The sequence below is a fragment of the Myiozetetes cayanensis genome, unplaced genomic scaffold, assembly GCF_022539395.1.
Source record: "Myiozetetes cayanensis isolate MyiCay16 unplaced genomic scaffold, myiCay2020 scf3, whole genome shotgun sequence".
Taxonomy (NCBI): Eukaryota; Metazoa; Chordata; class Aves; order Passeriformes; family Tyrannidae; genus Myiozetetes; species Myiozetetes cayanensis.
Genome location: NW_026087521.1, coordinates 58,154,977 through 58,176,930, shown reverse-complemented (window position 1 = coordinate 58,176,930; position 21,954 = coordinate 58,154,977). Strand labels below are relative to the sequence as shown.

Genomic DNA, 21,954 nt, shown 5'->3' with positions numbered 1-21,954 from the left:
CAGCTGCTGACCACTGGATGTTTATGCTCAGAAATTCCAGAGAGGCAGCTTCTGGACCATGTTCCTAAGCAATCAGGTTGTTTCAATGACAGAATATTCCTCAAATTCAATTTTGCCTGGACTTCTTTCTCAATCAAGCTTACACCAAGAGAGGGTTGTCATTAGTGTCCCATTAGTGAGCACAGGGGCAAGCCAGGGCAAAAGAAAATAGTTAGCCATCCTCACAAAGCAAGTCAGTCACAATAATCAAGCCTCAAAGAAGCTATGCAATCTGAAATCAAGGCTCCTGCAGGTGGTCCTTGCCCACAGGCCTCTCTTTTGACCACACAGAAGGAGGATACTGCTGTGCCATGGAGACATCTCATTCATACCCAATGCACCGAATAGTTTGAGGCCAGGCTCTCACTGTGGTGATGATGACCTGTGCTGGGGACTGAACTGAAGTCTCTTGTACTTGATTAAATCAATACAGTTTTCTATGTAAAAATGGCTTGTTTAAAAAGAGCTGCCCTTGGCACGCACAAGGAAGCCTCAATCATGCAAACAGCAGGGACGGATGCTGATTGGTCTCGCTTGGCTGCAGTATTTTATAAGTGGTTGATGGAGCTGGGTTACCTTGGAGTCTGTCTTTCTCAGAGAGGCTCCCGCATCCACCAGGAGCTGGCAGACGGCACGGTGGCGCTGGCAGGCTGCCTTATGTAATGCTGTCTCACCCCTAGACCAAAGTACAGAAACCAGCAGTGAGACACATCACACCAATGTACATTTACGAAGTATGAGGTGCAGAGGATAGACACAGAAGGATGCTGCATTTCTGCGAGGTTCCCTCTTGCTGGCAGAGGTAGACTTGTGCACTCTCTCCCTTAGCATCTACATCCTTTGACTCAGTAGGAAAGCCTGCAATGCACAAATAGCAGACGAAGAACTCTGAGGGGTGGGAAAGAAACATGCACAGATTTTAAGTATTCAAAGGACTGAATGTCACATTCCCATCCAAATACCAGTTCTGCTAACTGCTGTAAAGGCAAACTAGCTCTCTTCTTATTTCACAGCAGGTAACACAGCAACAGTGTTAGTTTCTTCCTGCAGTTTGTCACCTAACCTCATTCTCAGACTCACCCTAGAAAAATCTTGCCCATCAAAACTAAGACTGGTGTGCTTGCTGCCCTGGTTCTGATACCCTGATCTCTTTGATGTATGAGAGCTACTGGTGAGCTACTGGGAAAGCTTGAACACACATTTTTCAAAAGAGAGCACTGTGTAGTGAGAGCACATTTATTGCCAAGGCCCTCACTTGGACTAGAGCTACATGTAAGAGGATTCTGAGACTGAGTATAGTACTGAGAGTAAAGAAATCTATCTAGATTTGCCTAGGAAGAGGAGGAAAATATGCTTTTAGTGGATTGAAAAGGTGTCCTTAATACTAGTATCCAACATGTAGGGCCATTACTAACCTGTAAAATAAAAACTACAAGAAATTCATGTAGTAGGACAAATCTTACACCTACCTACTCAGAGAATGTATAAAGGAATTTCAGCCCCAGTCCATGACAGGGGAAGTTGAAATATTAATAGGCAACCCTATAAGGAATCTGGCCATGCTGGGATACTATCTGATTTTCCCTAGAGGATCAAAAGACAAAATCATACTGGTAGCTACAGCTACCTACAGCTACAGCTACAGCTCCCTTTTCAAGAGTTAGCAGCAGAAAGACCTTTATAAAGGGAAGACCTTGTGGCCATGTTCACTAATACTTTGTTTCAGTGGTTGTGCTAAGCTATAGGGTGAAAAGAACCAGGCAGTCCATCCAGATACCATCACCCCTGGACTTCACCATGCACCTTGTGCAGAAGGTGTTCTCTGTTAGTAGAGGAGGGCACTGTGGGCTGAGGAATGGTAGGCTTAATATCTATGAGTAAGATGGGTTTTGCTTCCCATGTATTCCACATATTTTCCAGGATTATTCCTGATTTCCTTACATACTTTTTTGAAACTTCAGTTATACAAGATTTAGAGCAGTTGGGAACTGGAAAGTAAAGTCATTTTTTTTGTTAGTTTTGGATTCAAGGGATTGTTTTATATAAGAACAGAGGTGACTGATGTTTTAACTACTTGATGGAAACCTTCAACTGCACAGGGTGTAGCCACTTGGGAGACCTAAGGCAGAGCACCCTGGATGAATCAAGAAGGGACTGAAGAAAAGGTGTAGAACAAAAGAAGTAATTTCCTGACTTCCTGAATTTACTCTTCAGGTTGTTCCCCTAGTACCTGGATGCCAGAAACCTCAAAGCACAATGTAGGACTTCAATTCCTCTAGAAAGTTTTAGGAAGCATGGGAAGGCAATAGAGAGGAAGTAATTTATGAAGTTCAAGAAACATTTATTTTAGACCAGGAAGCCACTTATGATCTGGCTGATGTTTGGGTTTAGGGGGACTTCTGTCTGCTTGTTTGTTTTCGAAGAGCTGTGCCATTTTACAAGCCAAGAGAAGTCTGCTAGCCTAACACACATAATGTGAAGGGCAAAGTAGGTTGTACTTACGTTTCACTGTCTGTCATGTCCAGTAATTCAGATGGACCTGCAAAAGACAGTCAGATATGTCACATAGCATTTGTCTGCATGACTAGAAGAGTATGTCTACCAGGAGAAGATTCCCAGCACAAATACATAAAAGCAGCCAACTGAAAGCTCAACTTGCACAAGTATGTCAAACTTCGATGTACTACTTGCTTGTGAGAGCCCTTGCACTAGCAAAATTCTAAATGCACAGTCACTGCTGGAGCGTCAGCACCAGGGAGTATCAGCCCCTAAGTTATACTGGGAATGAATATTCATGGGGTTTATTTTCTCACTCTTCACCTTGCTCAATTAAGTGGTTCACATAAGTACAGTGCATTGAAAATGCTGATATATTGGAAACGCTAATATATTGCAAGTTAAAATCTATTGTTACTACTAGAGGGAAAATGTCATTAGGAAGTTGAAATTAGCCAAATTCCATCCTGAATGACATCCTTGTGCTACTCCATTTAATAGCGTTATACAAAATGTAGATCAGGGTGGAATATTCCCAGCAGTCTTTATATTGATATGCAAATCCTGTACTCAGCTGGTTAGCAATGATCAGGAAAGTAAGATTAAGGAAAAAGAAAAGATTTTTTAAAGTAGGAAAAAAATAATGCATTTATGTTAATGTGCTTTTGTTCTTGATATTCACTATAGGCAGATATTTACAGCAGCAAATTCCATCACTGAATTACAGTGATACAGAAAGGCTAGGATCTGGATAGCATTTGAAACAAGAAAAACTTTTCCCTTTGCAGTCTATTGTATCATTCTTCTCTCCACTGCTCTGGAGTATAGTGCCAGATGGTATGGGGCAGTTAGCAACGGGAACAGGGAAACTTTACAGGAATTTTCCTTCCTATGCATGAATATTTCTCTTCAGCACACTTTGAAATTCAAGAGTCCTCAAGAACTTACAGCAAATCTCACCTGAAATTGAGGAATTTCACACTACTTACTTACAAAGGCCTACACACAACCTCTCTACACTTCTTTCACTCTGAGTGTGTGACAAAACGCATCAGAGCAGCCGATCTTCACCTCACTGCTTTTACAATTTACACATGCAGTATATCACTGGGGGCTCCTAGAGCTGCAGGTAGCTCCTTCACTTCACCTCCTGTCATAATGAAAAGGGGTGGTGGCTTAGTCCCCAGTGCAAAGGGCATTGTATACCATTGCACGTATATCATGACAGTTCTCTAAGCCCATTAGCCAATGTTGATTTTTAATGCAAAGCACCCTGACTCTGCCACCACACATCTCATCTCCACACTTGGTGGCTATGTGTTCACTTCTGCCTATCAAAAAGAAGAATCACTCATGACCCCTAAGCTCCCATAAGCATGAAGAAGGGTAGAAGGGGCTAAGCAGGGCCTCTCACTGAGAGGAAAGAAAGATAATGCCTGAGAAATTAAAAAGAATATTTAAAAAGCACATATGAAGAAAAAGGCCCTTTTTTCCATGCAAAAATCATGTTCTCTCAAAAATAGAGGTAATTCCCCATTGCGTTATGCAATGACACATCCAGTGATAGGTAAGCAGGAATGGATTACAGTGTGTTAGAAAAGACACACTGCCAATATTATTTCTGTTCATGAACGGAGCAAGGAAGGTTGTGTTGCCAAGGTGGAACAGGGTGACTGGGCTGGCTGCATGGGGCATAGAGGTACTTGCCCAAAAACAGGAAAAAGGTGTTAAAAGGTTAGGAGGAAGGATGGAGAGAAGTTAGAAGAATACGACTTGAGATGGAGAAAAGTAGGGGCAGAGTGGGCCTGGAGAGATAGGAAGCCAAGGGTGAAGGAAAACTAATCTGGCGCAGGAAGGAGTAACAGGGCTGGGACAGAGGAGCTGAGTGCTGAGGACTGAGAGGGCAGCCTGTGGGTAAAGACCTGAGGAGATGACAGGTACATTCTGCCTAAGTGGAAAGGATGTTCTCCTGCATACTGTCCCAAATTAAGCATTTCATGGGAGAGCCCTGACTCCACCCAAGCCATGCATAAGGGCCAGATACTGAGGTTAATCAATTAGCTGCACAACATGATACCAGGATTCATTAATTAATTAATTGGCCTGTCTCTGAAGCTGGAATGTCCCAACTCACACACAGCCTGGGCTGTGCCCTTTCTTCATTTTATTTTCACTTGTGCTTCTCTTAAACCATCTCACGCCCTCCTCCTAATTCCCTTTCCCCTCTTTTTTGGACCTCATTTTTATATGAGTCTCCCTGGCGCTGCCAACCGACCATTCCAAATCCCCCTCTGCCCTGGGACAAAAGCTGCACAGATGTGGGAAGGGCTGGCACTGGGAAAGCTAACGGCACTGTCATCCTGACCCAGCAGGGAGGCGGCTGTTTTACTCTGGGACAAGAGACAGAGAAAGAAAAGGGGACCAAGGCGCAGAGAGAGAGAGGACAAAATAACCCAATAGAAATCCGGAAGGGAAATGCATGAGTGAGATTTCTATCAAGGAAAACAGCAGGGGGGGAAATAAAAACAAAAGATAGAAATGTGTGGAGAGGTGGAGGGAGGAAAAAAAAAAAAGAGAGAGAGAAAGAGAAAAAGAGACTGGGGGGCTGAAGAATGGCAGGATGGGGATGGGGGATGGGGGGGAGAAGTTTGCATGAAAGGAGCTGAAAAGCATGACACACCAAGGGGAAGCTCAGCTGAGATCATTCACTTTCCTTACCATCATCCCTAGATGGTCTGTGTAGAATTATTAACCTTTTTCCTTCTGTCCTTTTGCCCTCTTTCACTCCATGAAAGCTCTTTACCAGTTTCTCAGGAGGCAAAGCATCCTGAGCTGGGGATGGGAGGAGGGAAGGGAAGGAAACGCTCAAAAGAAGCTGCCCTTTCACTGAGCTCTCTACAACAACAAAAAGAGAGTCTAAATGGCCATATTTTAGAGGCATTTCCGAAATATTCAGAACCACACACTCTGAAAGGCCTCTGGGCTCCCAGCATACCCCTCTCTGATGGCTGCAGTTACAGCTTCCCAAAGGAAACCCACAGGGACTAATCCTTACCAGTCCCTTGTCCTGTCAGTCCTTCATAGAACTGGAGAAGAAGGGTATTTACTTTAAGTAGTAATTCTAGATGTTATCAGCATTTCTAGGTGTTTATCTGTCAAAACCCACTTTATATAATAACTTGACTGAGGTTGTTATGTGGGGGACAACACTGGATTTGGTTCCTTACCTTCAAGGTGGGAATATTTTTAAAATAACAGTAATTTGGAAATCCAGAACTACTTCAAGCCTTTCCCCAACTCCACATTCTTCTCTTTTACCTGATATTAAAATTAAATATCTGTTTTTTCCTGCCAGTGTCTTTTAGCTCAGAATTTCCACTGTAACATAGAGGATAGAGAGACTATGGGAGCATTCCTTCCACCCTAACTCTCTGCCTTTTTGCGCTAAAATCTGGTAAACTTGCAAATTAAAATAGACTATTTTATACCTTGTGCCTTCTAGAAAAATTAACCTTTTTTTCTGCTTTGGCCCCTCACAAATGACAACTACTCTAAAACACTCTGCAAATCTAGACATACTAACAAATGCCATACAAAATCACTCTCATTCAGCGTTGCTTTCTGATGACTATTCAAACTTTGCCCCCAACATACATCTCTGTCATGCTAAAATCTGCTTTCCAAAAGCCTTCTTACGAACTTCTGAATCTGGTCAGGATGAAAATCTGAATTCACTGATGGCTCTTAACTCTGGACTTTTCAGTGCTAAGATTAACGAAAGCATCATCTTTTTTTACCAGAGGATGGTTTTTAATGGAGCAAGTACATTGAGGTTTGAGGACATAGAAACATTTAGGACAGGATGGTCCACATACTGACTGTTGCATCAGAAGTTCCCACCACAAACTCTTAAGGCAACTGTAAACATCTGCCCTCTTTTCTGTTTAAAATTAAAATAGCCCAGATGAATTATAGAATTCTTGCTTGTCTTTTGAGTTTCTAGAGAGGAGGAGAAGACAAGGACATAGCAAATGGAATTACTTGTATAATGTTGATAAATTATAAATTTTTCACAACTGTCAGATAAAGGTTGCAAGCCAAGTACGAGTAGAGATGGTGATTTAGGAGGCCCCTTTTCTAATGGAACTTCTTAAGCCTTCCTCAGTTCTGTTTGTGCTAAGCAAGTAAACAGTTAACTCTTCTCTAATGTGTATGCATTAGGATGTGATGCAGTTGCTGACTGCAGCAGTAAGCAGCTGTGGTTCTGACTCCTACTGAGTTTGGCCCTCAGTTTCTAGCTAAGTATTTCTTAGCTCAGCTACAGACGAGTCTCTAAGGCTGACCCTCCTACTAAAAGCAAAATGCTCCTGATTTAGGAAGGCAATCTTGAACAACTGATAGGTCTGCATATCTGCCCTTCCTGCACAGAAAATAGAGCGAAATTTTTTTGCTGGGGCAACAGCCAACACAACTCTTCCTGCAGCAATAAGCAGCTGTTGTCCTGACACCTACTACATTGGTGCTTCAGCTGCTATTCCAGGCTTGTGCTGGTTCACTGCTAAGTATTTGGCAATACTGCACAGCAGTCTCCTTGTGTGACTCATCTCTGCTATTTCTAATTTAAGATAGGCTATTTTCCTCCCTTAACATCTGAAATCATTCTGATCATGATCACAGAATAACCTTTCATATTAATGCACCCTGCATGTTTTCAGAAAGCCATCTCCACAAAGGACAGCCTCAGCATCACTACACCATTTTCCCTCGTCCATAACCCTAGTTCTATGGGTCCCACTCCTGTTTCACATTTGATTCACTCCACAATTTTCAAACTGGGCAGTTAAAATTCCTGATGCAGGGGGTTTTGTCTTGTCTTTTGCTGTTGGTTTTTTAGAGATATTCAGAAGATTTTTTTTTTCCCCTGTGTGGTTAATAACAGGTTTTCTGTGCTGTGTGCTTGAGGGTATTTTACAGTGCAACTCCTATTAACATTAACTATCTCCAGCCATGTACAGGAAGCAGACAAACTACAGAGGAAGTGCAGCTGGGCAGAGGCAATTGCCAGAACAGGAGTAAGGCTTATTTTTATGAAGGGTGGATATCGGCAGAAATGAGAAGCTAGATACGAGGAAAGCCTCAGATATGAGTAGTGTTGGATCAGGTCGTACACAGTAATTAATGTTGAGAAGATGCCAGATGCCAGAGAATGCAAAGAAAATAAGGACATTATGATGATGATGATGATTCAGCAAGAGAGCTCATTTGTGACTGAGAAGTGCCCAGGGTAGAAATGAATTTCATTAATTGCTTGGTGGGAGAAGAGAGGAGGCCTCTATTAGAGCATTGTCCCATGCACTCTCTGATCCGCGGAGAATGTTAAACAAACAATGCATTTGGAGAAGCCCAGAGGACATATGTCTGGAAAGCTGCAAAAGCTTCCTGCCATCCTTGGGGATAAAGAGGCGAGAGAAGAACTGAGCTGACATTTACTCAACCTTCTGATTTGTCTTTGTCTAACAGTCCGTAATCCCTCACATTTCTCTGTTTACTTCAAAAATTCCCATGGATTCCCTGCTTACATCCTTACCAGTTTAAATTATCTCATTTTAAACCTTCCCCAAAAGAACAGTAACTGAGTCAGACTTTGACTAAGTTAAGGTATATGTGTCTAAGAAAAATCCAGGGTGGGTATCTATGACAGTGAACTGGCACAGGTCATGTGCAGGGTGAAAAGTGACCAGGGGCAGTAAGAAAATAAGACAAAATTATGCCTGCCTACAGAATTCAGTGGCATATATATGCACTGTGACTAATGAGATAATCCAGAGCAGTTAAATAGGAGGTAGAATTAGCACTGTAAGGCCTGTTAGAACTGGTGAGAAAATTAGCCATTATTTGGATACAAGGCCAACTGCACTCAGCTATCCATATGTAGGTATCTATATGTAAAAGAGTAAAAGAGCAATTCAGCCCCCTCAGTCAGATATTTGGGGCACAGTTCAGTTGCTTACACAGATATTTTGTGCCAGCTGATATACCTATGGACAAGCCTTGTGATGCATTTGGAACGACAGGGATGCCTGCTTGGGCTTTGGCTGCCAGTCCAGGTTGGTCCTCCTCTAGGCCTTGTGTGACACCTTGTAGACCCATGCAAATGCCCTGGATATCCAAGGTCAAATGATATTAGATGTTTATGGATATCTAAATGAATAAGGTGCACAGGTCACCTGAATCACTTGCTGGACTACAATGACTACCTCGACCAGGATCTCCCTTGAGTTAGTCATGCAAAAAGTCTGCTGCTAATAAGGATGCCCTCTTCACTTCCATCTGCCACTGAAAGAGGACAGGTCTCCTCTAGTACCTCTGTCATACAAGAGCAAATGAACTAAGTCACGGATTGCTGTTGACAGTACAGGAACTTAGACCTGCAGACTACCTGACACCTCTATGTAAACACCTAATTTAGGAGGCAAGCTCGAACAGATGGATTGTTACTTTTTTCCTTTCTTATGAGTTGTGCTTTTTTCTTATCTCTGAACAATATCTGCAAGAGCCTTGGAGCATTGGCTAACACTTATTCTATTTGCCAGAGGCAGTCTCTGTGCTCAGTGCTAACAATGCTGCTGCAACAATGTAGCTGATTTTGTCATTCGGAAGCCAAAATAGCCATTGATATTTTGAAGTGGGGTCAGAGAGAAGTTATAAGAATGCTTAAATAACTAGGAAACTTTTCTTACAGTGAAGGAGGCTGATAACTGTGACTTTAGCCTTACATGCAGAGCAGTGTCTGTATTACTGTGAAACTCTCCAACAATAAGGGAACAAAATTACTGTAGTTCAACAGGCAGAAACTCCTAAACGTGACTGCCTCAGACACAAATTGCTGCATAGCCTTTGTAAGGATGCCTGCAATCCCTGCTACTGGCAAAGATAAGAAGATCCAAAAGGAAAAAAGGGCAATGGCATGATCACAGCCTATAAATATGAAATGGAGATCATAAATTTTTGCTATTAGATCATCTTGAATCTAACAGAGACATAATATTGTAAGGTTGGAATGAAAGCTAGGTGAATTCAATCTAAAAATAAGTAAACAGATTCCTGATCAGTGTGTTACTAAATATTGAAATAATAGCAATAGTTGCATGGGGTCTCCAGCCCTGTAAACGTTTTAATAGAGATTAGATGCTTTCTACACATATGCTTTAATTGGAAAACAATTCAGAGGATTGCTGTGACAGAGCATCACGCTGCTTCTTCACAGCCCCTCAACTGATGCAACTGTGAAAACACCATCCTCCTCAAAAGCCATTCTAATTTTTGTTTTCACACTTTATCTGGAGCCATTACTGTCATTGCTGCCACATTCCCAGCCTCCTGCTCACACATGCTGGACATTTTGCTGAGGGAGACTACAGATAAGTGAGGGCACTTCCAACTGCACGGTATGGTTTTACCTGAGTGACACTTGGCTTAAATACAAGCTCTCTGTGGATTTGACTACTGTGACTCACCATGTTCCAGGATGTATTTCACAATCTCGCCATTCCCAGTCTTGGCAGCATGGTGCAACAAGGAGCAGTGATCAGGTCCTTGGATTAACAAATTGGCTCCTTTTTTACAGCATTCTATGAACTGGGAAGAAAGGGAAAAAAAATAGAGAGAGAAAAAAACACATAGAAGGATAAGTTGGGAGGAGCAGGAAAACAAATGCAGGTAAATTTCTTCACCAGTTTTCATAGGAGGTCAGTACAAAAAATTGACTAAAATAAAATACTAATTTTAAGCCAGCTTTTAGGTTCCAATGTAAAACAACTCAAACTAGAAGTATTGACAATTACATGGGTTAAGAAGAATAGTCTGTATTCCTTAAAACTTGAGACACTTCTACTCTACTGTTGATGAATTATTGCTCGATATCAGTGCTTGCAAACTTATGGTGAAAGTGTTGGGATATTTTAAAATGTACGTACTTAATAGAAAATCCTGGCTTCTCTACTGAAAATTACAATTTTTCCTCAGCATAGGAGTCAAACATTTTCTGACTAAATCAGAAAACTCCAACTCAAAATTGCAGAGGGAGATGAGGTAACTATCCCAGATCTCCATTCTCACTCTCTGCCCAGGGTTTGGAGTTGGCAGAGGGGAAAGCAATCTATGGGATAAGAATGAGAGGGAAATAGAGGGGAAAAAACCAGGTCCCAGGAATGCTGCAGACTTTGGGAAGGAGTGGAGTGTGTGATCTGTAGTGCAAATCACTGCAGAAAAGGGAGAAAGCTGCATCAGTGAGGCATTAATTATGATGCAGGACATCCAAAGAAGGGCAAGTTTCCCTGTCAAAGCCAACTTACGCAAAAACTTTTCAAGAAGTGGAAAGGAAGCAATATTTTTATGACTGCTGGTTGAAGGACTGCTCTCTAGGTGCTGCAGCCACAAGGGCTGAGGCAGTGGTATAGAAAGGGGCACATGTAGGCAAAAAGTTGGCCTAACAGCACTGTCATTTTTATAAATGGCTCCAAGCTAGCTTCTCACAGATAAAATTGCAATCATTAATCATAGTCCTCATCCAAATTCGAGGGCATGTTTTCAAATTCTGACTTGGCTACTGAAACACGCAGCCTGATTAGCTGTCTGACATGGGACCACAGTCTTAGCAGAAAAAAAAACCATTTTTGAGTACTTTTTCCTCCCAAAATAACTATACCAAGACATTAAATATTTTGATACATCCATCAAATGATAAAACAACCAGCTGAGGTTTGTTCTATCTGGTCTGGTGGTTGCCTAGCTAGACATTAAATGATCTATCAACTCGGGGGGCTTGGCCACCAACCTCACTGGTGTAAAATATCCCCTACTATGTAAGGCTGTGTCAGAACTACCCTGCTGTTCAACATAGTAATTTCCCTGTTAGTAACTGGCACAGTGCTTCAGGCAGTGGCTATGAATCCTGAGCTGAAAGGTGCTGTCTAACACCAGATCCTATTCACTCAGAGTTCACACCTCACCTGACTGATGTGTTCCCCTAGCATTCAGGGTTTCCTGGAAAGGTTGTAAAATGGCACTTGCCAGCAGTCCCTATAGCAGCCTATTTATATTTTGAGCAGAGGTGTGATAAAATTTACAGTATATCAGACCAGCAAAAACTGAACAAGTGGACACTCAGTGCTCTGTACTTACCTTCAGTAGATCACCAGATATTGCAGCCTGTAAAAGTGCTGCAAAGACAAATAGAAAACTAATGTCAGGCAGAAAGCATCATGCATATAGCCTCACAGCTAAGAACACAGCTCATAGTATATGCAAGTTAAGACTGATACCTCAGTCTGCTTGCATTCTCCTGTACTACCAAACCAATGTAAAACCTGCACTAACATCTATTGGAAAGGCAGAAGACTGCCCATGTTACATGAAAGCTGTATGGACATCAAGCCAGCATTTCCAATGCTGTCCTGAAATTGCATGCTTCTATCTAAATTTTTCCCTTGAGACACTTCTGCCCTTTTCAACAGTGTCCACAGGGCTGTCCAAGTTTCTGGCACCTGAGCCAGCACTGAAGATATCAATGATATCCACACAGAAAACCTGAAAGTAGCTTCAGACCTCTCAGATTCTGTCAAACTAGTGGTGGAATAGTCAGTCAGCCTCCAATACACTGAGAATCCCAAGTTGCAGATGACTAAGTGTCAAGAGAAATTTCTTAATGATTATTTGTATTACAAAAACATTTTGAGATGCCAGTGGGGAGCAAGTCCCCTGGGTTTGGTAGGCAGGGCCAAACACAGAGCAAGATCCAGTCTTCACCTTTTCAGCCTTTGTATTTTAAACAGACATAGAAGAAGAAAGAGACAAAGTGGACAAAGGCTCACAACAAGGCAGGACAGAGCTGCACATAGAGCCAGGAGCTTCCTACTATCCAGTTCTGTATGCCCTGAGCCCATTAAAAAGAAGGAAGGCAAAAAAGCCTGGGGCTCTGTATTTCCCTGAGAGGTTGTTATAAGCCAAACACTACGTGGTCATCTCCCTTTTTCCTCCTTCTCTCTATCATGATATATATTGCAAAAAACAATTATGAACAATCTTTCTGAGAAAGCACTTACATGGTTTGCATCTTAGAAAGCATTAAACATCTGCCTCAGTTCATGCTTTTTCAAGTATTTTCAAGCCCATTTCTATTTTTGAGTCTAGGCAGTGCAATCAAATTAAGAATTTGTTCAAGTGCCATCTTTGATAAAGATGCCAAAAGTTCACATAGGGAGGAACAAGGGGGAAAGAAAACCATAGTATAGCTGTGCCTCTGAAAAATAACACAGAGGAAACTGCACAGTGTGAATTCCATGAGGAGCTTGTTACGCCTTCAGAAATTACAACACATCCAAGCTAAACACTACAGAAGAGGAAGGATGTTCAAAGGCAACTCAACAAAAGTGCTTTTCTTTGAAAACACGTGGGGTTATGTGGCTTTCTGGTCTCAGTAGTGCCTCATGCCCTGGCCAGGCAGCAGTGGGAAAAGCAAAAACCTAGTCCAGCTAAGTTGTGACTTAGGAAAGCAGTAGCAGCAATTTTTGCAGCCTCAGATTTAGGGCAGTTTTTCAGCGATCATGTGTCCTACAAATCCCCCTGCATCTGTGGGAATGAGGACACATAGATTTTAAGAATGGAAAAAGGCAAAGAGCAGTGAGTAAGAGCTAGAAAAATACATGTACATCTTTTCTTCAGTTTTCATTTTCAGTGGTTTACATCCTGCTTCTTTCAGTCTCAGTCCAAATTAATAGCAGAGCAGAATTTAACCCTTGTGTCATTTGTTTTATTTTTTTCCCGTCAATCTGGTCTCACTGCCACCTTTATTTTGTAGGCTACTGCTGCCTGGACTTTTATATATATTTTGCTCTCCTCACACATGTGAAAATCAAATTATCTGGTGACACCAGTTATTCATATCCTTCCTCACCCAATTTTTTAAGACATGGCTTCCCTGAAGTCACTTCCTAAGAGGCATACATTTTCCTATGCAAGCCATGCTTAAGATTATAGTTCAAAAAAGCGAGGAGAGAAATCTATGATTCTGTGAAGAGAAAAACCTGACGAGATGTGAAAAACCTTCTGTGTTGAGTATCCCTAACCAGAAGTTGGTCTGGTGATAAGGCTATTAGGATAAAGCAGCTCTAAAACACATTGAACATAATTAGACCAATCTTTTCCTCTCTTCCCTAAGCCTCAAATCCAGCAAAGCATTTAGGCAGGTGCTTAGCTTTGAGCTAATTACATTCTTTTCACACCAAGTCTACCTGCACTCTTAAAATTAAGTGCTTTCCTGGAGAAGAACCTACTGCATAAATGAATATATTATAGATCAACAAAACCAACTGGCATAACAAGAGATTAGACTACAGTAAAATAATTCAGTGGTGTAAGCCAAAACGCAGGAAGACTTAGAAGTTATTGAGCTAGAAACGAAGAAAGGTTCTTTAGAATAGGGAACATGCTTAAATAAACATATGAATATTGCTTAGCACACTAACCCTATAAATTGAAATGCGACTGCTGGGCATATGGAGGAGGAGGGTGAAGATGGCAAAAATCACCTTAAAGAGGTGATGAAGCAAGCAAGCAGATGGCATTGACAAGAGACAGCAGACTGAGAAATTGGAGAAAAATGCTGTTAACATGCAACGCCAAGCTAGCTTAAAATTAAAAACATTAAAGTGGTAATTGTTTTATTCCTTCTAAGCAAACTGCACCACTGGTTTAATAAATAAAATTAATTATGCCATTGTTTTATCATATCTAAAATACCTTCAAATCTTAAAGTTATCTCAAAAATTGCTTGATTTAATAAATAATTTAATCAAGTCATTATTTTCTCAACTTCTCCTGAAACAATCATTGGCCATGACTAATAAAAATGTTTTATTACCTTTTATGTTTATTTAGCAAGTAGATTTATTGTTGATGAAAGGTGACTGAAGTGCTCTGGAAATGCTCAGTCGGCACTGGTACTGGATTCCCCAGGCTGCCTTCTCAGCAAAGCTCAACCCTCTCTACTGGTACAGCCCCTGCTCCATCACTGACCTCTCCGCTGAAATTGCCAGCAAATGTGTCAATCACTGCCAAGGCTGATGGATCTTGACAGAAACAGTTACCTGCTAGGATATGGACTGCCAGAAATGCAGGCGCTCTATGTAACAGCAGCTTCTGGTTTCCACTGGGTGAATTTTAAATTGAGATTTTAACTACCCCTGTGGGTCAACTTACAAAAGAATCCTCATCAGAAAAACCCAACTGACCAACCAAAAAAACCAAAACAAAACAAGAAAAAAAACAAAAAAAGGAAAAAAAAAAAAAAAAAAAAAAAAAAACACAAAAAACCAAAACACTGAACACAAATGAAAATCAAAACACCATAAAAACACTGACCTCAAACCAAACCCCCTCACACACACGCTTGACTTATAAATTAAATATTGAACAGACACAAGTGGATAATGTACTAACAGAAAAAAAAGCCTTGTCAAAAAGGTTGCTAATTGAATTCTGGTAATGCTGCAAGCTAATGCAGCTCGAGTCACAGGATAAACAACTCCCAGTACACTCACACATGCTGAAAACAACACTGTTCCTATGGCATGTGGCACTCATCTAATTTCTATGTTTCCACTGGAAACAGCTATTTTCATTTCATACTCTAAAAATATATGTTAATGTCACTGAGTTACAACAAACATTTTTGTTTCCCAGACATAAAATTAACTTATGAAATATCAATTGCTCTCTGGTTCTCCTGATGAAGCCAGCATCACGAAAACAGTGCTGCAAAATCAGTCATTAAACACTAGGAAACAAATAACAAAGGAGTGAGGTATTTGTACCTAGCAACTCCAGAGGCTGCAAGATGTCTAAGAGGTCTCATAGGGCTGCTTGGATGCTTAGAAGAGAAAAATACCTCTCCACAGAAAATAACACGGTGTCTGCTGCAATAGTTCATGTTATGCATCTCCCTCCACAGACTACAGAATCTCTAGAAAAAATGACCTCCAACTTATCTAAATTAAGAGTCAAACTAAGACAGAGGGGAATCCTTCAGAATGGCGTGATTCCGAGGGACATGTCTGATCACCTCCAAGAAGGATAACAGAACAAGAGGAAAATAGGAAGTCCCCCTTTTAAGGGTTTCCTTTCCAAGATATGATACTCCTGCCACCAGGCAATGCTCTTGGTCTCAGAAATTTTGCGAGTTCTTTGTATACAACACAGGTGCAGCATGAGAATGACTCATAAATGTAAGGGCTAACAGAGACAGACTCACGACTGCAAAACATCCAGACAATACAGCAGGAGGGGGCAGAAGTCACCACCTCCACCTCACTCACTTCAAAAGCCATGTGTCATGGTTTTGCTCTGGGTCAATTTGCTTTCACACCCCCCACACAATTACTATTAGTTGAGAGAAGGTTTATGCAGACAAAAGAGACTGAATTTGGGGAAAATAATATGAACATTTATTACTAGCAAAATAAAAACTATTAAAGAACTACATCTATAACTACATTCTACTTAAGTAAAACTGCTATGTATTTATAGAAAATACTTCTCCCCCTTTTTATCAGTCCAAGGAGGACAAGCAGTTTCTTTCTCCGTTCTCGGAGCTCCAGGTCTCTTCAACAACTCTGCAGCACTCTCGTCGCAGCTGGAACTCTTTCTCTCTTACTCTGTGTTAACCTCCAGGGCTGGGCCTACCCCCCTCCTGGGCTAAGACCAGAGGCTGGGGGTTACCCAGGCCCTGAAGGTTTTCTCTTCCATGGACTTGCAAGGGGACACTTGCCTACCATGGATCTTCACCACAGGGTCACAGGGGATAATGGTTTATGAGTCCACCCCTGTTTTCCTGTGGAGGGCTGTCCTGTGGTTTCTGTCCAAGCAGTTAGTCTTCTAAAGTTGGTTTTTTTCTTTCACTCTCTCTTACATGAGAGAAGGGAGGCTTCAGTGCTACACCTGCCCCCAGCCCAGGGCCAGGGGAGGAGGGGGGCCCGGACCCCACTCAGGGTCCGCCACCTCCTACATGGCTGCTGCTCCTAATTTCAACTGCGTAACCCACCTTCTCTTCTGTTTTCTTAAATATGTAATTAGTAAAGGCGTTACTGAGAGTTTTAATTGGCTTCTTGTCTGGAAATCCACTTGGACAAAACCATCTTCAGCCCCAGGGGCTGGCCGGCTGGGCAAAACCACGACACCATGAAAATTCTCAGAAACATCACAAGTAAGGAAAACCTCAATCTACCCCTTCCTATCTGCCCTGCAGAAAAACTTTCTCCTCATCCCAAGGCTGCTGATCAGCTTAACAGCAAGGACAGAAGCCAGGCTCATCACCAGGTTACTATTACATCAGAACTTTGCAGCTAAAACACTTTCAGAAAAAGCATGAAGAAAAAAACTCTTATAAGCCCTTGTAAGTAACATCTCAGTATCTCAAGGTTCTTTGCTTAAAATAGGTTGATATGGAAGATATTTACCAAGTTAGTTAAATAATTATTAGTGAGTCAGTAAGAGTTGGTCTGCACTGGAAAGAATCTCAAAGAACAGGACAGTTCAACAGTCTGACACCATCAGCAGTACAGGGGTAATGTGCCTTTTCGCATGACTAAAAGTTATTCATAAACCATAAATATCTTCCAGATTTTATTAGTCAGATTGCACACCTGATCTGACCTTTTCAGAGCCATATTTGAATGCACTGCTGCTGTACCAAGCCACATAGAATGATAATAAAAAAGTGAATAAAGTGAAGTCTAAAAATTGTGACTGGAGGGAGCAGAATTACATAAAACTATGTTATAAAGTTTAAATACCACACAAAGGAGTTGTCACATCCATGGCTGATTAAAATGCAGCCTATTATGGATCTATGAATGAAATGCAGTGTGGGAGCAAAGTATTATTTGCAATAATACATCTTACCATGACTGAAAAAATACCGGGCTAACAGTGCATCTAATCAGAGTATGACAATGTTTAAGCATGTGGAAAATTATGGCAGAATTCAACTACCACAGATCAACACTGATTGGAAGGGTCTTGGGCAACCTGAACTAGTGGGTGGCATCTCTGCCATGGCAGGGGAGATGGAACTAGGTAATCTTTACAGTCCCTTTCAACCCAAACCGTTCCGCGATTCTCTCATCTCAAAGAGAATTAGGGCTCATAAAATCTTTAGCTCTTTCTAAAGACACAGATAAGAAAGTTGATAATCTGAAGTGATTAGTATCACATAGAAACCTCATTTAACAGGCAGTGCCTGCACCTGCCCAGCCTGAAACACAGCTAATGCACTGATTCAGCATTTGGAATTGATAAGCCATCAGCATTTCAGTGCTGGATCTTTCTGACTGGTTAGAGGCAGCTAATAAAAAATAAAAGAGCTTCAGCGTGGGGCTCTCAGAATTTGAGTCTCAGTGTTCACCACTGCTCAGAGGAACCCTTAAGGAATACATAATAAAATACTGCCTTGCTCAAACCTTGTTGAGCTGACAAAGAAGAAGAAAATATAGGAGATGACATCATCAGATTTTTTTAGAGTTATTAAACTTAACTTGGCCTATCATTAGCTTCCAAAACATTTCCAGTTCTTTATTGCTGTTTTAGACCTTGTGAAATTCACAGAGTCAGAAATTTAAAGTAATTACTGTTTTACGCATTGAGAAGTTAAAAGCTGACCCTAACTAGAAGAGTGCTTTATACACAGCTGGAGTGTTCTCAGCTGATAAAGATCAGCATTACAGAAATGATAAGAAAAGAAGCCCTCGGTTTTTTATTTTTCACCAGTTTTACAGAAATCAATAATAACTTCTATTTCAATCACACAAAAAGCTGTGCTCTCAAATGAGTGGAGTCTATACAGAGTATCATTCAGAAATACTTTTTTTTCTCTGTAAACAACAATTCGCTTGTAATAGCTTTATGACAAACTGACAGTAACATAACTTATTCAGAATTGTACAGAACTGACTTTTCTACTCTAGCCATGATCTTCAACCTCAACCTGCAGTTGAAAAGGGGTGGGGGGGTATCATGGGAAATTGGTCTGTGGGCTACTTCCCTTCTGAGAGGACTTTGACAAGCAAGCACCTAAGATACAGAGCAGAACATTCACTTGATTTTTCTGAAGGGTCTCTCAGTCCCACAACACAATTTTAGGGATCCACAAAGAAGAAAACTTGCAAATCGCTGCATTTTGCACTTGAGCTTTTAAAAACACTTTACCTCTTTTCAGTACTTAATCTGCTTTTAAAGTTACAGAAAGAAAAAAAAAAAGCATGCCAAACTGTCTACATAACTGAGAAATTAAATTACAAAATTAATAACATTTTGTTGGAATGACTGAGCTCATAGGTCTTTGATCTACAGACAACCTCAAGTCTCACCAAAGCTGATGATGCTTAAATATTCTGCTTTGAAGATAAGCTGAGCGAAAGGAGCAATTAAATGCTTCTTCATGTACTTTATGCACCTGCAAGTAGTGGAAATAACTACTGAAATCTATGAAAAAAATTAAACCTTGTAGGTTGAGAGGTCTAAATGTTGGGGGGAAAAAACACCACAACAACAAAAAACCAAAAACAAACAAACAAACAAAAAACTCAAACAAACAAAAAAACCCCACAACACAAAACAACCACAACCAGAAATAAATAGTTAAATCACTTCTTCTGGGTTCACTGAAAAAGGACTTTACATCAAACAGTTGTCTGACTCTTCAAATCAAATTTTCCTCTACCACCTCTCTGGGCAACATGTGCCAATGTTTTACCACACCCACTGTAAAAAATGTATTTCTTATATTGACCCTCTTTCAATTTAAAGCTACTTACCCTTGACCTATTACAGCAGGCCCTGCTAAAATGTCTGTCCCCCCTCTAAGTATTGTAAGGCCACAATAAGGTGTCCCCAAAGCCTTCTCTCTTCTTCAGGTTGAACAGAATGTCTGTTTTCATGAGAATATCCTGCAAATACAGCCCATGTACTGCTGAGGAATCTGACAGGAGAATATTTTCACGCAGTTCTTAATCTTTGGCACTGAGCAATCAAAATGAAACATCTTCAGCAAAAAAAGAGGGCAAACTGAGCAGGAGAATCAGTCTCAGGTTTTGGTGCTCAAGAAAAAGGCTGCACTGCAACCACAAAAGGGGCATTTTGATGAGGACCTTGATTGCCTGTAAGCCCAGAAAGGCCTCAGCTTATAAATATAATTACAACTTCTAAAGAAACAAAAGTCTCTTGCTAGCCATTTTTGAAACTCTAGTCATACATGTCATATCTTACATATATTACAACAAAAAATAAATACAGTTTAGAAGCTTCGTGCCTAAAACATAGTATCTCTTGTGCTGAGTAAAGCAAAGACTCATTGATTGTTTAATTTTTTTTCCAAAATGTATCTGTTTGCTGCCATTGCCCATTGTCCTAAAGAAACAAGCGGTAAACATGATTCCTCCATGGGTTTTCAGATGTGCAAAATGCTTGGCCTTCTAACAGAATCTGAGGGCAATGGCACCAGTCTAGGTAACTCAAAATAACTTTTGCTGTCAGGCCCCATTTCCATGAAAGACAACCAAAGCCAACAAAGAGCCTGAGAGCTCAAAATGCTTCCTGAGAGACATAAAAACCCACGACAGTGCAGTAACCTGCTGCCACCAAAAGCTCAAAAGCACATCAGCTGAGCACCAGCTGGATGCAGACGTCTGACAACTGTTCAGCAAGAGGAATATCATGAAGGCCTTCACACAGTATCTTGAACTAATTTATCTGTACACAAAAACCTGTGCATAAGCACACATTCTCCTGTGGTTTGAGAGACACTTTTGAAGTCCGCTGGCCCTCTGAATAAGTCATGCCCCAATAACGTCAATTTCTAGGATTGCATGAAGTGGTAGAAATCCCCTTTTCAGTATTTGTGGGTTGTCCTTTACTTACAAAAGCACTGCATCCCTTGCAGATTCAAAGAGCACTGACACAGTTTTGATTGCACCTGTTTGCTTAACTTGAGAATAAGGCAAAAATGTTAACATACAAAAAAATCACCCATAACTTAGATGGCCATAGATACAGATTATTAACCTTTACCTTTTAAGAATTTTAAATTCAAACAACAGCACCAAACCACCGTTTAGAGAGGAGGAGGGAGGAAAGAAAAATAATCACACATGCTTGCTGAAGGGAAAGAAAGGTTAAATTCTCACTTACACAGAAGTCCCTTCATACAACTCTGGAAGGATAAAAAGGCTTTCAAAGAAGATGTAAATTACACCCAAGCTGCCTTTAAAGCCCCATTTTCACTCAGACTAGTTTAAAGCTACTTTGATGCCAATTAGAGTCCAACCTGAATTGTTTATGTGGCATTGGTGTAGAGCTGAGAATGCAGTTGATAGTTAGGAGTGGAAGTATTCAGACCCTAACGTTGAACTTCTTCTGCAAGAACATTTAACTCAGATTTACAAAAGGAAATGATGATAGAGAAAAAGTACTTCCTTTGTAAACAGTTCAGAACCCTAAAGAACAGTTGCAGATAAACTAAGTACCATCTGGCACACATCGTCACTTTTTTTTCCTTTCCTTTTCTCTTCCACCCATTTTATTTTTAAGCCAAGACAAGAACAATTAATGTCATTTCAGGAGTGATGTGGTAGAAGAAAATGTCTCTGATGAAGTGGGAACACAAGGCAGGGAAGACTTTGGCTGACTAATGCAGCCAGTTTATCAGTGGAGTGGCACTACTTTGGCAGAAAGAGAATTCTAAGTAAAATAATTAAGCAATGGTTTATTTTAAATTTTAAAATAAAAAGGACAGCCAAAAAAAAAAAAGAACATTGTGGGTCATACTGTTTCTCCCTCTTCCCTGACTTGGTGGACCATTACCATCACATGCACTCTTAGTACACTCCTTCAGGCTTTTGCCACTGCAACACTGGCTGCAGTTCCTTTGCCTGCCAATATCCAAATAACTCTTCCTAAAGTTAGGGCTACACAGTAAGACTAAGTCATCTGAAAGTCAGATCAAGAATATTTTTTCTAGCCATGGTCTTCAGTGGGTGAAGTGATTGCCACTCTTATATGAACATGAACAACCTCTGCCAGAAACACAAAACAGGAGCAAAGTAGGTTGCAAGGTTACCCACAGCTTCTGCTTGAAAACAGGTGCTTTGACTCAGACAACACATTCCTTACTCCTACTTTCTCCAGAGGGGAAAAGGATAATGGCAGTGGCCATCTGGAAAGAAATGTTTCTCTGTTTTCATCCATTACTCATTCAGATGCCCACATCTGCCAGATGTCTCCCTCCAGCTGCCTACTGACCCCTCAGGCTGCTTCAATATATGAGGAAAGGTGGGGTGTAGGCACCTTTTAAAGGTTTTGTCCAGACAG

At 41.0% G+C, this 21,954-nt stretch overlaps 1 protein-coding gene across 6 annotated transcripts in view; it reads right to left on the bottom strand.

Annotated features, from left to right (window-relative positions):
* The window catches only part of DGKI (diacylglycerol kinase iota), a 208,073-nt gene that overhangs the window by 3,937 nt on the left and 182,182 nt on the right, over positions 1–21,954 (bottom strand). For 5 of the 6 annotated variants that reach the window (XM_050324758.1, XM_050324753.1, XM_050324754.1 and 2 more), the window contains 4 exons: positions 11,719–11,756; positions 10,053–10,173; positions 2,542–2,578; positions 616–715 (listed from right to left, as the gene is read on the bottom strand). In XM_050324758.1, coding sequence (XP_050180715.1) covers positions 616–715; positions 2,542–2,578; positions 10,053–10,173; positions 11,719–11,756 — 296 coding nt within the window. The other variant, XM_050324757.1, reaches the window with a different exon arrangement.